The following is a 15,618-nucleotide window of genomic DNA, read 5'->3' on the forward strand; positions in this document are numbered from 1 at the left end:
TTATTAGGAACCTTAGATAATGTTCTGGGAATGTTCCCGGTTTGCTTGGATGGAACGAATGTATAGCTATGACAGCACGCTTTACGCATCAGCAAAACCATCCATTTGAGTGACCGTTTTAAGTAGGTTTGTCTATACCTTTGAGGGTCAAATACCATAAAAAATGTAGACAAGAGACCTATTCCAAACTACTTTGCCATCGAAAAAATTTATGAGTGGCCCTATGCTATTTAAATCTCTGAGGTCTCACAGTTGTTAATAGGTCAAAAGAGCGAGTTGAGTTACCAACATGACAAGACTCACCACATTACAAAGCAATCCATTAGATCAGCATCAATATATTATGGTAGCCTACGTTATTCCAAAATTAAGGAAACTCGTGTGGGCCTATGCTGTAGAAGGCTACATTATAATGACAATGTTTATTGAAATGTGGGCCTAATTACAATGCATACAACGTTACAACAAGTATTTACAGTTGCGCAATGGGAGGGTCTTGGTGTTGATAGGCGGGTTGGCAGCGGGCCGCATCGCTAGTCTCGTTTCCCTCCGCTATTTCTAAATGCAATCTGAATAGGACGGTATCCAAGCGGGAGAGCTGTGGGAAAGAGCCTACCCGGGAGTTTGTCCGCCTCCACCGAAGCAGCCCGAGTTCTAAACTCAGGTTGGACTAGGTCTCGGTCTGTCTATGCGCGGAGCTCTGTGGCCAGAGAGAGAGAGAGAGAGAGAGAGAGAGAGGGAGAATTAGGACGAACTCTCAGTGCACCTTTTTGTCCTCCGATATGCAGATTCTCTGATAAAGCATCAGTTATCTGATCATCTCATACAGGTCCTGGAAAACTGCGAGTGTATGGGAATCTTTAACAGTTTTTTTTTCACCTAGGTATCTCGCCTTGATCTCCTATATAACCCGAGACGATTGTGAGCCGTAATAGGCTATTTTACTACTGACGGCTCTTGCAGCTCTCTCTTGGCATTTTCACGCCTAGGCTACAACAACTACTATTGCTGACTTATTCTGCCTGTGGATCTTGCCGTTGCGTCTTAGAAAAGGTATGATTATGTTGCTATTGTTATCATTAACATATCAATATTGGGTATTTGTGTGGCACTATCTTCTCACAGCAAGTTTAGTCCAGGCGATCACCCAATAGTCGATGGAGCGGCGGAGTGCTTACTTCGAAGACAGAATGTTACCGCATGTCTTGGCTAGCCTATACCATTCAGCATAGGGTATTCTATTTTATACGGATCTACTGGGATTAGTAGACTATTCTGTATAAAATCAAAATGGTAAAGCCTTGATGGAGACTTCTATTGAGACTATATATACCTCAATTTGTAGGTATTGGTATTCCTTCTTGCGCTTCCTTGCTCTCCTGCCTGCCACAAGAAGACGTGGTCGTTTGCGCTAAACAGCATTGCCATGTTTCCAGATACCAATATGGAAGTGAAAGTTGTGTACAACGTGCCTTCACATAGCCCAAACCCTCATAGATTGATTCGTGTCGGCAATAGTTGGCTACATAAGGTAAATAAGAACCCATTTGCGCCACTCCTTTGCGCAAAATGCATTCACGTAGTCTTATGCTGGTTAATTGTGCAGGTTGTGCGGATTCAATCTGTGGATTAGGAAATTGGTGTTTTCTATTGAATTTTCTGTAGGTCTGGTCATTATATAGTCATATATAAAATGTAATAAATTGATGGTAACATGTAAAACAATAGAAATCACACAACCGTCCATTTACAAGTAGCCTTTCTATTGTGAATCTGACAGGAATCGTAAGCGTTCAACCCGGTAAAGATGCACTGAAGGCGGCACAGAATTGTAGGCTATACACGGCGTGACCATCCCTCCATAATTGATTTATTATATATCCTCAACAGATTGATAAACTAGACCCAAATGATTAGTTATCATATTTAGCCTACTGTTTTATTCATTTCTTATTCAAGTTCATTTTAATATAGAGCTATGTAAAACAATAATTCATCATTGTGAAAATATGCCTATGGAAAAAATGGCTTACATTTAAATGATATGGTAAAGTAGTCTATTATAATCTTGGAAAACAGAAAAGAAAAGGCCGCACATTTCTGCTCATTCTCCTGGGTAATTTTACTTATAATAACGTTTCGACCCTTGGGTCTTCATCAGTCTATTATAATCTTGCGTAGATCTTTGCGTGTCTACTTCTTTTCTGACTACATTGATGCTGAGTTGTCCAGCCCGGTGAGTAGTGTCGCATCACTCCCGTTTCACTGGATGCTTCCCTTACCCGCGGAGTCTCATCATATTTAGCAGGCAATGCACACTCAAGATCTTCTCTCTCCCCTCTTATTTCAAAGGTCGAAGAACCGGTCATTATAGAGCAGGGATGGGCAACTAGAGGCTGAGATATTTTAGGAACTCAGTCGGGGTCTCAATTTAATGTTGAGAGTTAGTTAGGATAGAAGAATAGACAAGATGCAATTTCGAAATTTGTTTGTGCATCAGCAGTTTTTCTTGTCACTCAATTAGCCCATGGCAGCAATTTTTTGGGGGGGATTAATAAATTAGTCCAGCTATCTAAACTTGTAGTAATCATGGTCGAATTACCCATCTGGGGCCCCCATTGATTTTGTTAGTCAATCTCACTCAGATATCATATTAAATACGGCAAACATTTCTCTCCACCTTATGGTAAAATGTGAAGAATGATAGGAAATTAGCTGTAAAACACCCCTACAAAATCTCTGCCCCATGGCAAAATGTGTAGAATTGCAGGAAATTAACATTTTTTTCTCTAAGCTGTTAAGAGGGTGGCCACTAGAATGTTTTGCTCGCAAGGTGGGGGATGCCCAAAATACCCGCTTAGGGCCCCAAAAGGGCAAAGTCTGACTCTGACTGCGTATGTTGGTATGGATGTGGATACGCAGACCCACAAGCCAGCCCCTCATGATGAGTTCAGATGTTTTTGTGGCCTCCACCCCCATGAAAGTTGCCCATCCCTGTTATAGAGCTTTGTAAAATATTCTGGATGCAATCAATCGTCCATAAACTGCAATGCATGTGACATATCTGCATAATGTTCCCTACAAAGCATATGAAATATGTGAAATGTCCTCATCCCTGCAGAGAATCGATAAAAATGAATCTGCTGCTTCCTCCCTTCCCTCCAACCAAGGGGCAGACCTTATATGGTTGGTTCTCTTATAGGCATCACAGCTACTCACCAGGGGAATTATCCACCAATATGCAATTGATATGAAATGTATACTATGGTTATATTATATCATTGACGTGAATTACTACATTGTTTTAACACTATTATTACAATGAGAGCAAATTGTGCTACATTTCCAGTCATTCCAACCCCTTCATTTCCCCCCTCTCTGCAGGTTTAGGAAGCAGAGGAAGTGAACCACTCCAGAATCATGGGACACTTTCAGATCTCCCCCATTCTCTCCCTTGGCCTTCGGTTCGTGGTTGTCGTAGCGATCCTGTTCCTCAAATTCCAACATGTGCCGGCTATGTCCTCGGATGTGGACTTGGATCAGTTCGTGTCTCCTACTGCCAGCAGCAACATTACTGTGTGCACTACAGCAGGCACAGCATGCGAAAAAGGGGTGATTCTGCCTGTCTGGGAACCTCAGAATCCCTCGTTCGGGGACAAAGTGGCACGGGCTACAGTCTACTTCGTGGCCCTGGTGTACATGTTCCTTGGAGTGTCCATCATCGCTGACCGTTTCATGGCGTCCATCGAAGTCATCACCTCTCAGGAGAAAGAGATCACTATTAAGAGACCCAACGGAGAGACCACCACCACCACCGTGCGGATCTGGAACGAGACAGTGTCCAACCTCACGCTCATGGCCCTGGGTTCTAGTGCCCCTGAGATCCTACTGTCCGTCATTGAGGTTTGTGGACACGGTTTTGATGCGGGAGCGTTGGGCCCCAGCACTATCGTGGGCAGCGCCGCCTTCAACATGTTTGTCATCATCGGCATCTGTGTGTGGGTGGTGCCCGACGGGGAGGTCCGTAAGGTCAAGCACCTGCGCGTCTTCTTCGTCACAGCCACCTGGAGCATCTTCGCCTACATATGGCTCTACCTGATCCTGGCAGTCATCTCCCCTGGCATAGTGCAGGTATGGGAGGGCCTGCTCACCCTCTTCTTCTTCCCCATCTGCGTGTTGTTCGCCTGGGTCGCTGACCGACGCCTGCTCTTCTACAAGTACGTCTACAAGCGCTACCGTACCGGCAAGCAGCGGGGCATGATCATTGAGACCGAGGGCGACCGCCCGCTCCCGTCCAAAGTCGACATCGAGATGGATGGGAAGATGCTCAACTCTCACGCGGCGGACTTCCTGGACGGGCCTCTGGGGCTGGACCTGAACGTGAAGGACCTGGATGAGGAGGAGACCCGGCGCGACATGGCCAAGATCCTCAAGGAGCTGAAGCAGAAGCACCCAGATAAAGAGGTGGAGCAGCTGATTGAACTGGCCAACTACCAGGTATTGAGTTCACAGCAGAAGAGCAGGGCCTTCTATCGCTGCCAGGCCACCAGGCTCATGACCGGCGCTGGGAACATCCTGAAGAAGCATGCAGCCGACCAGGCCCGCAAGGCCATCAGCCTGCACGAGGTCCGCTCTGATGTGGCTGATAACGACCCTGTCTCCAAGATCTATTTTGACCCTGGCTCCTACCAGTGCCTGGAGAACTGCGGCACAGTGGCAGTGAACGTGCTACGCCGAGGTGGCGACCTGACCAAGACTGTGTCAGTGGAATTCCGTACGGAGGATGGATCAGCCAACGCGGGCTCAGACTACGAATTTACCGAAGGGGTGGTGGTGTTCAAGCCCGGAGAGACCCAGAAAGAGATCCGCGTGGGTATTATCGATGATGACATCTTTGAGGAGGACGAGAACTTCCTGATCCATCTGAGCAACGTCAAAGTGCTGCTGGCAGAGGGGGAGGAGGTAGAGAACCCAGAGACCAATCACGTGGAGGCAGTGGCCTGTCTCGGTCTGCCCGCCACTGCAACCGTGACCATCTTTGATGACGACCACGCCGGCATCTTCACGTTCGAGGAGCCGGTGGCGCACGTGAGTGAGAGCGTGGGTACCATGGAGGTGAAGGTGCTGCGTACATCGGGGGCACGTGGGGTCGTCATGGTGCCCTACAAGACTGTGGAGGGCACAGCACGCGGAGGTGGAGAGGACTTTGAAGATACTCACGGGGTCTTGGAGTTCCAGAACGATGAAATCTTGTAAGTTCATATTTTACTTGTGTACAGTGAAGGTTATTTGAAGTAGTTATTATATGTGGGGCTGACATTACACTGCTTATAAGCATACTATTATGCTTTTTTTGACATTTACATTTGAAGGAATACTTTCAGACAAAAAAAAAGAAAGTGAGTAGGCTGTTGAAATATGTAGTATAATATATGAATCTGTATCCACCAATGCAGTTTATTGTCAGTATCTTTAGATATGCATGTGTAGTCTATGCTGATGCTGGGTTTTGTTTGTCTGTGAATGCCTTGATGAGGATGATGTGGTGGATGGTGAGTGTGTTTGTGTCATGTCGTGGTCGTGGTGCAGTGGACTGCTCCTGTGCCATTAGGAGACGTCGTCAACTCTCTTAGTTTCCGCTCTCCTCTTTGCTTCTTCTTTCATTCATTCATTCTGTCATTAATTCACTCATTTACTTATTGATGTATTTATCGAATGTGTGATTTCTGCAGCAACTGTGTATCGATCTCACTCAGATTTATCCATGTTTGATCGCTACTCATTCATTTCAGTGGCATGACTAGCCTGAACTCTTTAAGCCTGACTATTGCTGATGTGTATTGAATTGATTGCTTAGTAGACAATCTGAGTATAAATTACTGACTTGACATTCTGGGTTAATGATCAGGCCTGGCTCAATACTGTTCTGGAAAAGAGCATTTCATATTTCTATACATTAAGGTTTGGCATGTTAATTATTTTTTTAAAGGACAAGAGCTACTTGTCTCTCTATCTATTCCCCTCTATCCCTTCGTCTCTCCCTCTGTCCCCATACTCACCCTCTTTGACATGCAGGGGACGAGTGAGACAGATGAATGAAAAGGGCTCATTTTGAAACAGATTCAAAGCAGATGTTTAGGTTCAACTTTCCAAGGCCCATTGCATAGTTTCCATAGTGTAGCTCTCACGGCACTGCTAAGTGGATTTTAATAACACTTGTCTAAATGAAATGATGGAGTGTCAGAGGCGAGGGGCCGGCGGTTCTGTAAGGCAGACCTTTTACTCCATCCTATAGGAACCTGTAGGACCCAGTAGACTACAGTCTAACCGCAGCTCTGGGAAAGGAGTTTTCGGCCTGGAATGGAATGGTGTTAGCTGACTGTTGTATTTTTCCTTGCAAGGTGTAATTTGATTTAATATGGCAATATAATATACCATTAGATTAGATGAGTTTATTAGTCACATGCACAGGGTCACAGATGTAATTGCAGAGTACAGTGAAATTCTTATGCGCCGAGCTCTTACAGTGCAGGTCAAAAAGAGAAGTTAATGTCCCAGAGGGAATGTCCATAAAAGGAGCAGCAGGGGGAGAAGTGAGAAGTTAATGTCCCAGAGGGAATGTCCATAAGGGGAGCAGCAGGGGGGAGAAGTGAGAAGTTAATGTCCCAGAGGGAATGTCCATAAAAGGAGCAGCAGGGGGAGAAGTGAGAAGTTAATGTCCCAGAGGGAATGTCCATAAGGGGAGCAGCAGGGGGAGAAGTGAAAAGTTAATGTCCCAGAGGGAATGTCCATAAAAGGAGCAGCAGGGGGAGAAGTGAGAAGTTAATGTCCCAGAGGGAATGTCCATAAGGGGAGCAGCAGGGGGAGAAGTGAGAAGTTAATGTCCCAGAGGGAATGTCCATAAGGAGCAGCAGGGGGAGAAGTGAAAAGTTAATGTCCCAGAGGGAATGTCCATAAGGAGCAGCAGGGGGAGAAGTGAAAAGTTAATGTCCCAGAGGGAATGTCCATAAGGGGAGCAGCAGGGGGATAAGTGAAAAGTTAATGTCCCAGAGGGAATGTCCATAAGGGGAGCAGCAGGGGGATAAGTGAAAAGTTAATGTCCCAGAGGGAATGTCCATAAGGGGAGCAGCAGGGGGATAAGTGAAAAGTTAATGTCCCAGAGGGAATGTCCATAAGGGGAGCAGCAGGGGGAGAAGTGAGAAGTGAAGGAAACAATAATAAATATAATAATACACATTTACAGCTGTAACAATATACTGCCTGCGTCGGAGTGATAGAAGCGGGGAGAACAAGCCGGGGTCCTTGATGGTCTTCTTGGCCTTCCTGTGACACCTGGTGTTGTAGGGGTCCTTGAGGGCAGGCAGTGAGCACCCAATGGTGCGTTCGGCTGAGCGTACCACCCTCTGTAGAGCCTTGTGGTCATAGACATAGTCTCAGTCTACCTCATTGGTTTCATTTCCACCAAAATGATACCAGTATCTACATAGAAACTTTTTATTCAATATCTTGCCAAAGTATATTTCATGAATTTTATTCTGGTAATATTCTGACCTAAGTAAAGTTAACCTCTGAGTGGGTAGGAGTCCGTTCACAGTTTCATTTTCAGAATACATGCAGGCTAAACCTCCTACCGCCAGAGAGCTGGAAGCACATGCGTTAAATGCCTCCCAACAGGCCCTTGAAAAGATAGATCCCAGAAGGGGAGAGGACATTTTTACTCCGGAAAAATGAATTACAAAGTGGATGATCTAAATTAGAGTGCCCGGGGGCTGCCTCTACCCTAATTCAGCTGCAAACTCCCTCCTTCCTTTGTGTCACAGTCAAGCCAGGAGAGAAGTTTTAGCCTTCTTCTCTTTTACTAGGGCTTTTCTTCCCATCAGAAAGCAAAGTGTAATTTTTCTTCAGAATTGAATGTGAGGGCCTGAGTAGCCCTGCTTGGAGACCTGGGCTAGCGCAGTGGCTGTGATTGCTGTTTGTTTGACCGGAGTACAGGTTGGGGAAATGACTGGAGAGTGGAAGATTGGGCAAATGATGGTGTTTTCAGCACTCTGCTTTTGTCCTCTGTAGGAAGGATAGAACAACTAATGTGAGGCTGGACAGAAATAGCAAGACAAAAGAGAGAGATGGCGAGAATCTTTGTCATTTAAAATGTACAGTTGCATTGTGGTATAGCAAAGCACATTTATGCACCGCCGTTTTCAGTCTTTGAATTTCACTGACAGTATGAGGAGCTGGATAGAGATCCTTATTAACAGAGGAATTTCAATTAGTGCAAGCTGCCATAGCCTCTTGCTATGCTATTCATTGGCCCCACCACACCATGACACTCCGCATCCTCCATTGATCCCTCCCGTGTGAGTGACTGTCACATCCAAGCCGCCGTCCCTCTAGAGTTTAGTCATAAGTTGGTAATGAGGCTTTTGTGAGGTCCGTGTCGCAGTCTCTCCTCTCTGACAGGCCTGTTGTACAGGAATACAGATTCATTTAATTAGCATGTATAATCAACAGACAGCCATTTGGGAGATTTTCTTTTTGTCTGTTTTAGGGGCATGACGGTGGCAATGGTGACACCAGTCACTAGTGCTGTTCTGTGGTTTGGTTCACAGATGACATGGCTAGTGTAGCTCCATTAGATAGACATGTTCTTATGGATTACCCTGTCGTGTTATAAGGAACTATATCCTCAAAACTTTTATAACTGAAAGTTGTGACTGTGTGTGGACATGATACAGAAGAGCTGATCTTGGATCTGTTCTGTTTTGGTCTCCATTCTCTACGTGAATTGTCTCTGGTCCCAGGCCTGTAGGTTTAGCCTGTTTAGATTCTATGACTGTGGCCATGGTATCTATGACACTGTGTGAAGTCGACACCAGCTATGTGAGGACTGTCGCCCTTCAGGGGTGGGAGATAAAGGCCTGTGTTTTATGCAGTCATTTGCTGGCTGGAATGGCCAGTGTGCTTGTTGACGTTTAGATGTGAACCTTTTATAACGGTCTTCCTCCCAGGGCTGTAAGACGAGTAACAGGTGGACATAACTCCTGCCAAAGTAGTGCTATTACTATGTGCTCAGTAACCGGAGAACACATGCCCTTCACACCCATGGAAACCACTGCTAGAGGTGTGTGTTTGTGTCTGAGTAAATAAATACATGTACAATCTTTGTCTATGTTATAAGTCTTCCTATCTTTCTATGTGTTCATATCCTGTGTACAGTATACCTCTACATTCAGGAGTGTGACTGTGTGTATTCATGGGACTGACATCATGATGTCATGGCTTTGTGGTGTCCCTGGACTGTTCACATAAGCAACATGGCTGCTCAAGGTGTGAAATAACCTTCTCACACTGATCTCGCCCGGCTATAACTACTGCTGCCACTGACATTTGCCCCGGATCATATCACAACAATGCCATAGATGAGTTATGGGTAAAAACAGACATGGAACACAGAATATCAGTGACTTATCCCAAAAAGATGTTCATTTCTGCTTCCCTAACCTAAATGTCAACCTCTTGTCTCTACTCTCTCCACCTCCACCACGTTTCATCCATACTCAGGGAACTCGGCCAGAGTTTTTTTTTTTTTGCGTTGTCATTTTGTCCCGGTTTTGTGCTGGTGCAGTGTGGCAGCACAGCCAGGTCAGTGGAGAGAGAGAGGAAGATGAAGAGGGTGAGTCGTTTGACAAATGAGCCCAAACCGGCTGCCTGCACAGAAAGGTCATCGCTAAGCAACAGATGTGATGGAGGAGAAGAGGAGGGCATCTCCAGGCTCCAGGTATATGAGACACAGGAACTGGGGAACCAGTAGGAGAGGACAAAGAGAGAGGGCCTGAGGGACAGCTGGAGGGAGAGAGAAAGAACATGGAAAAGGGGGAGTAATGGGATAGATGATGTACAGACAATATGATAGAAAGAAACTGAGAAAAGGGGTGATGGAGGGAGAGACAGAAAGATAAAAGGGAGATAGAAAGAAACAGAGAGAGACAGAGTAAGAGAGTAAGAGAGAAATACATTGCATTAGTGAGTGGACTGGGAGTGAGGATGAAAGCTGAAACAAAGCAGTTGGCATGGATATCAGGAGAGTCTTTGTAGTGGATTAGTGGCTTTAGAAAGTGCTGTTTAGGATGTTTTTCACCGAGCTGACAGTGGACAGATTAGAATAACTTGGAGTCTTCTTTTCCACAGCTCCCAATTTAGACTGCTGACACAGCGCAGTCACAGTTACTCTGATGACATGATGGATGCAATGGCCACACACACAATAAGGCATGCACATATTCTCTCTTAATCTCATCTGCACTTCTCTCTCTTCTTTCTCTCCCTTCTTTCTTTCCTCCTCTCTCTCTTCTCTTCTCCCCTCTCTCTCTTCTCCCCTCTCTCTCTCTCTTCTTTCTCTCCGTTCTTTCTTTCTCCTTCTCTCTCTCTCTTCTCCTCTCTCTCTCTCTCTCTCTCTCTCTCTCTCTCTCACTCTCTCTCCCTTCTCCTCTCTCTCTCTCTCTCTCTCTCTCTCTCTCTCCCTTCTCCTCCCCTCTCCGTCCCTTCTCCCCCTCCCCTCTCTCTCGCTCTCTCTCTCTCTACCTCTCTCTCTCTCCCTCTGTCACTCTCTCCCCCTTCTCCCTCTCTCTCTCTCTCTCTCTCTCTCTCTCACACACACACACATGCCCTTTCATTTAGCTTCTAGCCCTGCTCTCTGCCTTATTTCTCTCTCACTCTCTCTCCCTTCTCCTCCCCTATCTGTCCCTTCTCCCCCCCCCTCTCTCTCTCTCCCCCTTCTCCCTCTCTCTCTCTCTCTCTCTCTCTCTCTCTCTCTCTCTCTCTCTCTCTCTCTCGCTCACACACACACATCTCAATCCAGTTGTCATGTTATGATCAACTGCCACCACATATGCACACACTTATTGAAATCTGTGAGCACTTACAAACCTCAATCTACTTTGCATGTAACATCATACACACACACACACACACACACACACACACACACATAAACAATTTTTTACAAAGTCTTTAAGTCCTTAACTACCAAACCTCAATCCACTTGTCATGTAACCATTATCCCTGCACTGTCAGTTAGTGGCCTCTTATTCTGAAGAGAAACTTTTAAGCCTGTCTGGATTTTCTCCTGCTTTCACCACATTTTTTGTCTGACAGGATTAATATGGTGGGCTCAGGGGCTCCATCCTGACTCAACTGACTCCACTGCTCTCTCTCCTCTCCTGTGTACATATCTGCACTACAGTGGCTCAGAAGTGACATTTTTTACAGTGGGTTGGGATGGGATAAGTCATGACTTCCTGAGAAAGAGAGAAAATAGATGTAAGATATTATTTCAGAAATCTACCCCAATATTCAGTTTAGGGACCTGGATCGAGGGCTTTTAAAAGGGAGGGGGACACACAGATAATCTTTCATATAAATGTCACTTCATTCCCCCACCTGCATAGTTAAGTAGGTTTTATAAAGGGTTATGAGCCCACTTATGCTCTTATTTTGAAATTCATTCTTGGGAAGACAGTGCCATGGAAGGCAATTTATCCACATTAGTCAATGTGAGTAGAGTGCTGGAGAGTGTGCCAATGTTTGTGTGTGTGTGTGTGTGTGTGTACAACTGTGTGTGTGTGACTGTGTGTGTGTTTGTGCAACTGTGCAACTATGCACGTGTGTGTGTTCTAAAAATATGTTCTGTCTATGAGAGCATATTCTGAAATGTGTGTGTGTGTGTGTACGTGTGCGTGTGTGTGTGCGTGTCTGTGTTTTGATGTATGAATTCACCTCAGCTAGTAAAGACACCTGCCACCGATGCAAAACAAGCCGACGACATAGATGATTATTCTACTCGTGGAGTGCTCAGGGTAACCGCAGCGACTGCTTTTGCAGTGCGTGGTCAAGTGTTTCCTCTGTAGTAAAGCTGAAACCATTTCACGCTTTGCTGGGCCGGCGTGGCTTTTATGTGACTGCATTTTCAACCTTCTCAGACACAGAGAGAGAAAGAGAAAGTGAGAGAGGAAATAAGAGTGCAGCTTTCAGAGCCAAAGTCCGCCCTCTTGAATCCGTAATGTCGGGCAGGGGCTTAGCACAAGCACTGATGCAAGATCATTGCACAGCTCCAGACTCAGAACATGGCTTCTCTCGTTCACCCGGGCCTCCACTGCCCGGCAAGAATGAGCTCCTCTCTATTTCCACACACCACATATCTGGAATAGTTCTGGTAAATTTGGAACAGGGGAGTTCCTAAAAAGGCTTTGAGACGTCCTGTGTGGCATGGGAGAGTTGTTTTAGAGCCAAAAGAGGATTCTGCTCTGTACTCTCCCTCTCCCTCGTTATCACTCCCTTCATCTCTATCATTACTCCCTTACTTCCCGTTGTCAGTACATCTCCGAGCATCTATTTGAGCATGGCATCAGCCGTGCGGTAGAATGGGCTGTTACAGTATAGGTGTTGTTCACACATACACACACACACACACACACACACACACGCTTGATTAGGTTTGAAACCTGGAGCCTCGCTGCAGGCTTAAGGGATATCCCAACCTGATATCTCTAGCTGATATTCTCCTGAGTTCCCGTGATACATCAACCACTGATATCTCCTCCTGCTTCTAACCTCTGTATATCTCTTCTAGTACTCTGCTCAGTATCCTGTGGCTCAGCTCCGTGACACCTTCATCTCAGACTGTCTGTGTCCGGTTCACTCAGCGACCTGGATTGCAAGGCATCATGGAAATAACCGGCACTTCCTATCTGACCTTTTCTGCCAGTCATATTTTATCTCACTGAGTCACATGGGGGGGGCTTTCGAATTCAGTCAGGTCCATAACCGGTCATACCTGTAGTGTTATGGAGGTGACATGGTATTACGGGGATGACTTATGATGGGGTTATGAATGTATTACCCCAAACTTCAACTGATAAATTCTAGATGTGCTTCATGTCAATGACGTCCTAAGGGATTTGGTCCCAGTTCCTGTCCTCTGGCCTACTGTGACAGGATTTCCCAAACATGATTAGAATGGTGGCGTTTTCAATCCGGCCAAACATCAGGGAGAATCACCTAGAATCCCAGATGAGTCACTTACAGTGTTCTCTCTCTTCAGCTACGGCGAATGTTCACTCTCTCCCAAACACACCAAAGAGCTGGTTAACTAATTTAATATCCGGAAAAGTGCCATTTACTGTAGCTGTGAAGGTTCAGTTCACCTGATCTGTAAACCCCTTGTTAAGAGGGCCGCCTCATAGTGAATCACCTACCTGCAGATGACTCACTCTGTCTAAGGGGAAGAGCGTGAAAGAGAGAGAAACTGGGAGAAAGATAACTAAGGAACAAAAGAGAGCGAGAGAGGTAGTGAATAAATTAATGAGCACGTTTGTCAAGCTGGCAGGAAGCAGATCCGTGGAGGACAAGCCTATCCCATATTCCCCATTCCTCGCCTCCGGCCTGTCACCATGACAATTTGTATCTCTCAGGCCGGCTCCCGTCAGATGGATGGCCAGTCAGTGGGAGCATCCTGATGGTGATCAGTGAAATATGGAGCGTTTATCAAAGATTTTCTCTCTCTTAATAAATTACTGGGAGTAGGCACTCAGCAGGACTCATTCTTCATACCAGACCCCCTGATAAATATGGCCCGATACAGTACACACACACACACAGGGATTTATTCACCTCGAAGGTGCATTCTGAGTGTGTGTGTGTGTGTGTGTCAGCTGGTGTGGCTGAGGTCTGGAGGTCCTGACAGCAGGACTCTGAGTTAATAAGCCTGGCCTGCCTTGTTTCTTGTTCCAGCACCAGATGTTCAAAAGCCTCGAGATCTTCAATCCACGTGTGTGTGTGTGTGGGTGGGTGTGTGTGCGTGTGTGTGTGTGCGTGTGTGCGTGCGTGTGTGTGTGCGTGCGTGTGTGTGTGTGTGCGCGTGCTTGTTACCCTGCGTGTGTTCCTAAGTCTGTGTTCTCTATCTACCATCGTTTTGTGTTTGTGTAGGTGTGATTGTCTGTTTTTCTGTCTCTTTCTCTGTGTGGTTGTGTGCGTGTGTGTGTGTGCACATATGTGTGTGTGTCAGTCTGTTTTCCTTTGATACCTTACACCCCGTGCCTCTAGTCCACTGCTGCCAGTAAGATTAAAGCCCTCATGCTGGTGGTTAGCTCAGAAAATATCCTTCATTGAAGACCCACCCACCTGGCTGAGGTTATCACACATTAATCCACATTGTCTGGGCTTTTGGGGGTATAGTCTATCTATGCATAGCTCTTATCTAGAATACATGTCCCCCTCACAGAAATGACCTGAACATGTTCATAACACCCACCCTGCTGCACTTTCAGAGAGAGGACTGGAATAAACCTAATCAACCACAGAAATGACCTGAACATGTTCATAACACCCACCCGGCTGCACTTTCAGAGAGAGGACTGGAATAAACCTAATCAACCACAGAAATGACCTGAACATGTTCATAACACCCACCCTGCTGCACTTTCAGAGAAGAGGACTGGAATAAACCTAATCATCCACAGAAATGTTCTCTGTGTTCCCTAAGACCTAAACAAGGGATGAGGTGTCAGTTCACTTAAAACAAACATCAATGTACAAGTCCATTCAGGGAGTCTGTTGAAATTCAAACTGTGACTAGTTGAATAGTCCACTATTTTCAATCATTTTTCAAATCAAGAGGACGTGTTTCCAATTCATCTCCTGAATAGATAGAGATGAAATTGAGTTGAGTCCAACCCTGTCTGTAGCAGAGGCATAGTGCACAGCCCAGTGCTGTATGATTGACATGGTGGGGCTATATCTGTCTGTCTGCTGCTGCATTGAGCTGGTTGTTACTTAGTGGATCAATGTTTTCGTTCATTATAGCCGCTTTACTTCAAGAAGGGGAATTGACAGCGGCTTAAAATGGGTGAATGATAGTCAGAGGACATTCGTGTCTGTCTGTCTGCTCTGCTTGCATGTAGGCTAACCTGGAAAAACCTGGTCATTGCAATGTAGCACGTGACGTCCCAAGATGGTGCAAAGTCGAAGAAGTTAGAAAAGTGCTGCAGGCTCGTTTATTTTGTTTTTCTCTCTCACTCACTCACTCACTCACTCACTCACCCACACACACACACACACACACACACACACACACACACACACACACACACACACACACACACACACACACACACACACACACACACACACACACACACACACACACACACACACACACACACACACACACACACACACACACACACACACACCAACAAACATACACACACACCCAGCCCAGGCCTACAGACAGCCTGGCATCCTAATTTCAACAGAGCCATTATGATGAGAGCTTTGTTTGGAGACAGAGAGACACTTGATCCTAACACAAGACAAACACTAGGAAGGTAACTATGCCAGCTCTGCCCTCTGCTCTCCTCTTCCCCCATAGACTAGGTCTGTTCTCAGATCAGCCTCGCCACTGGGCACAGACATTAATTCAATGTCTATTTCACGTTGGTTCAACTTAATGTCATTCAAATGACGTGGAAACAACGTTGATTCAACCAGTGTGTGCCCAGTGGGTCCACACTTCTGAGCTACATCCAGAATGAAACCTTATTCCCTATGTGGCCAAAAGTACTG

The 15,618-nt window shown here is 45.9% G+C and overlaps 1 protein-coding gene across 2 annotated transcripts in view; it reads left to right on the forward strand.

The window, feature by feature from the left end:
• The first annotated feature begins 555 nt into the window (after window positions 1–555).
• LOC109899794 (sodium/calcium exchanger 1) overlaps window positions 556–15,618 on the forward strand; it is a 181,626-nt gene continuing 166,563 nt past the window's right edge. For both annotated transcript variants that reach the window (XM_020495334.2, XM_031835572.1), the window contains exons 1-2: window positions 556–1,053; window positions 3,385–5,252. In XM_020495334.2, coding sequence (XP_020350923.1) covers window positions 3,421–5,252 — 1,832 coding nt within the window. In that variant the 5' untranslated portion in view covers window positions 556–1,053; window positions 3,385–3,420. The remainder of the gene's footprint in view (window positions 1,054–3,384; window positions 5,253–15,618) is intronic.

This window comes from Oncorhynchus kisutch, linkage group LG11, assembly GCF_002021735.2.
Source record: "Oncorhynchus kisutch isolate 150728-3 linkage group LG11, Okis_V2, whole genome shotgun sequence".
Lineage (NCBI taxonomy): Eukaryota > Metazoa > Chordata > Actinopteri > Salmoniformes > Salmonidae > Oncorhynchus > Oncorhynchus kisutch.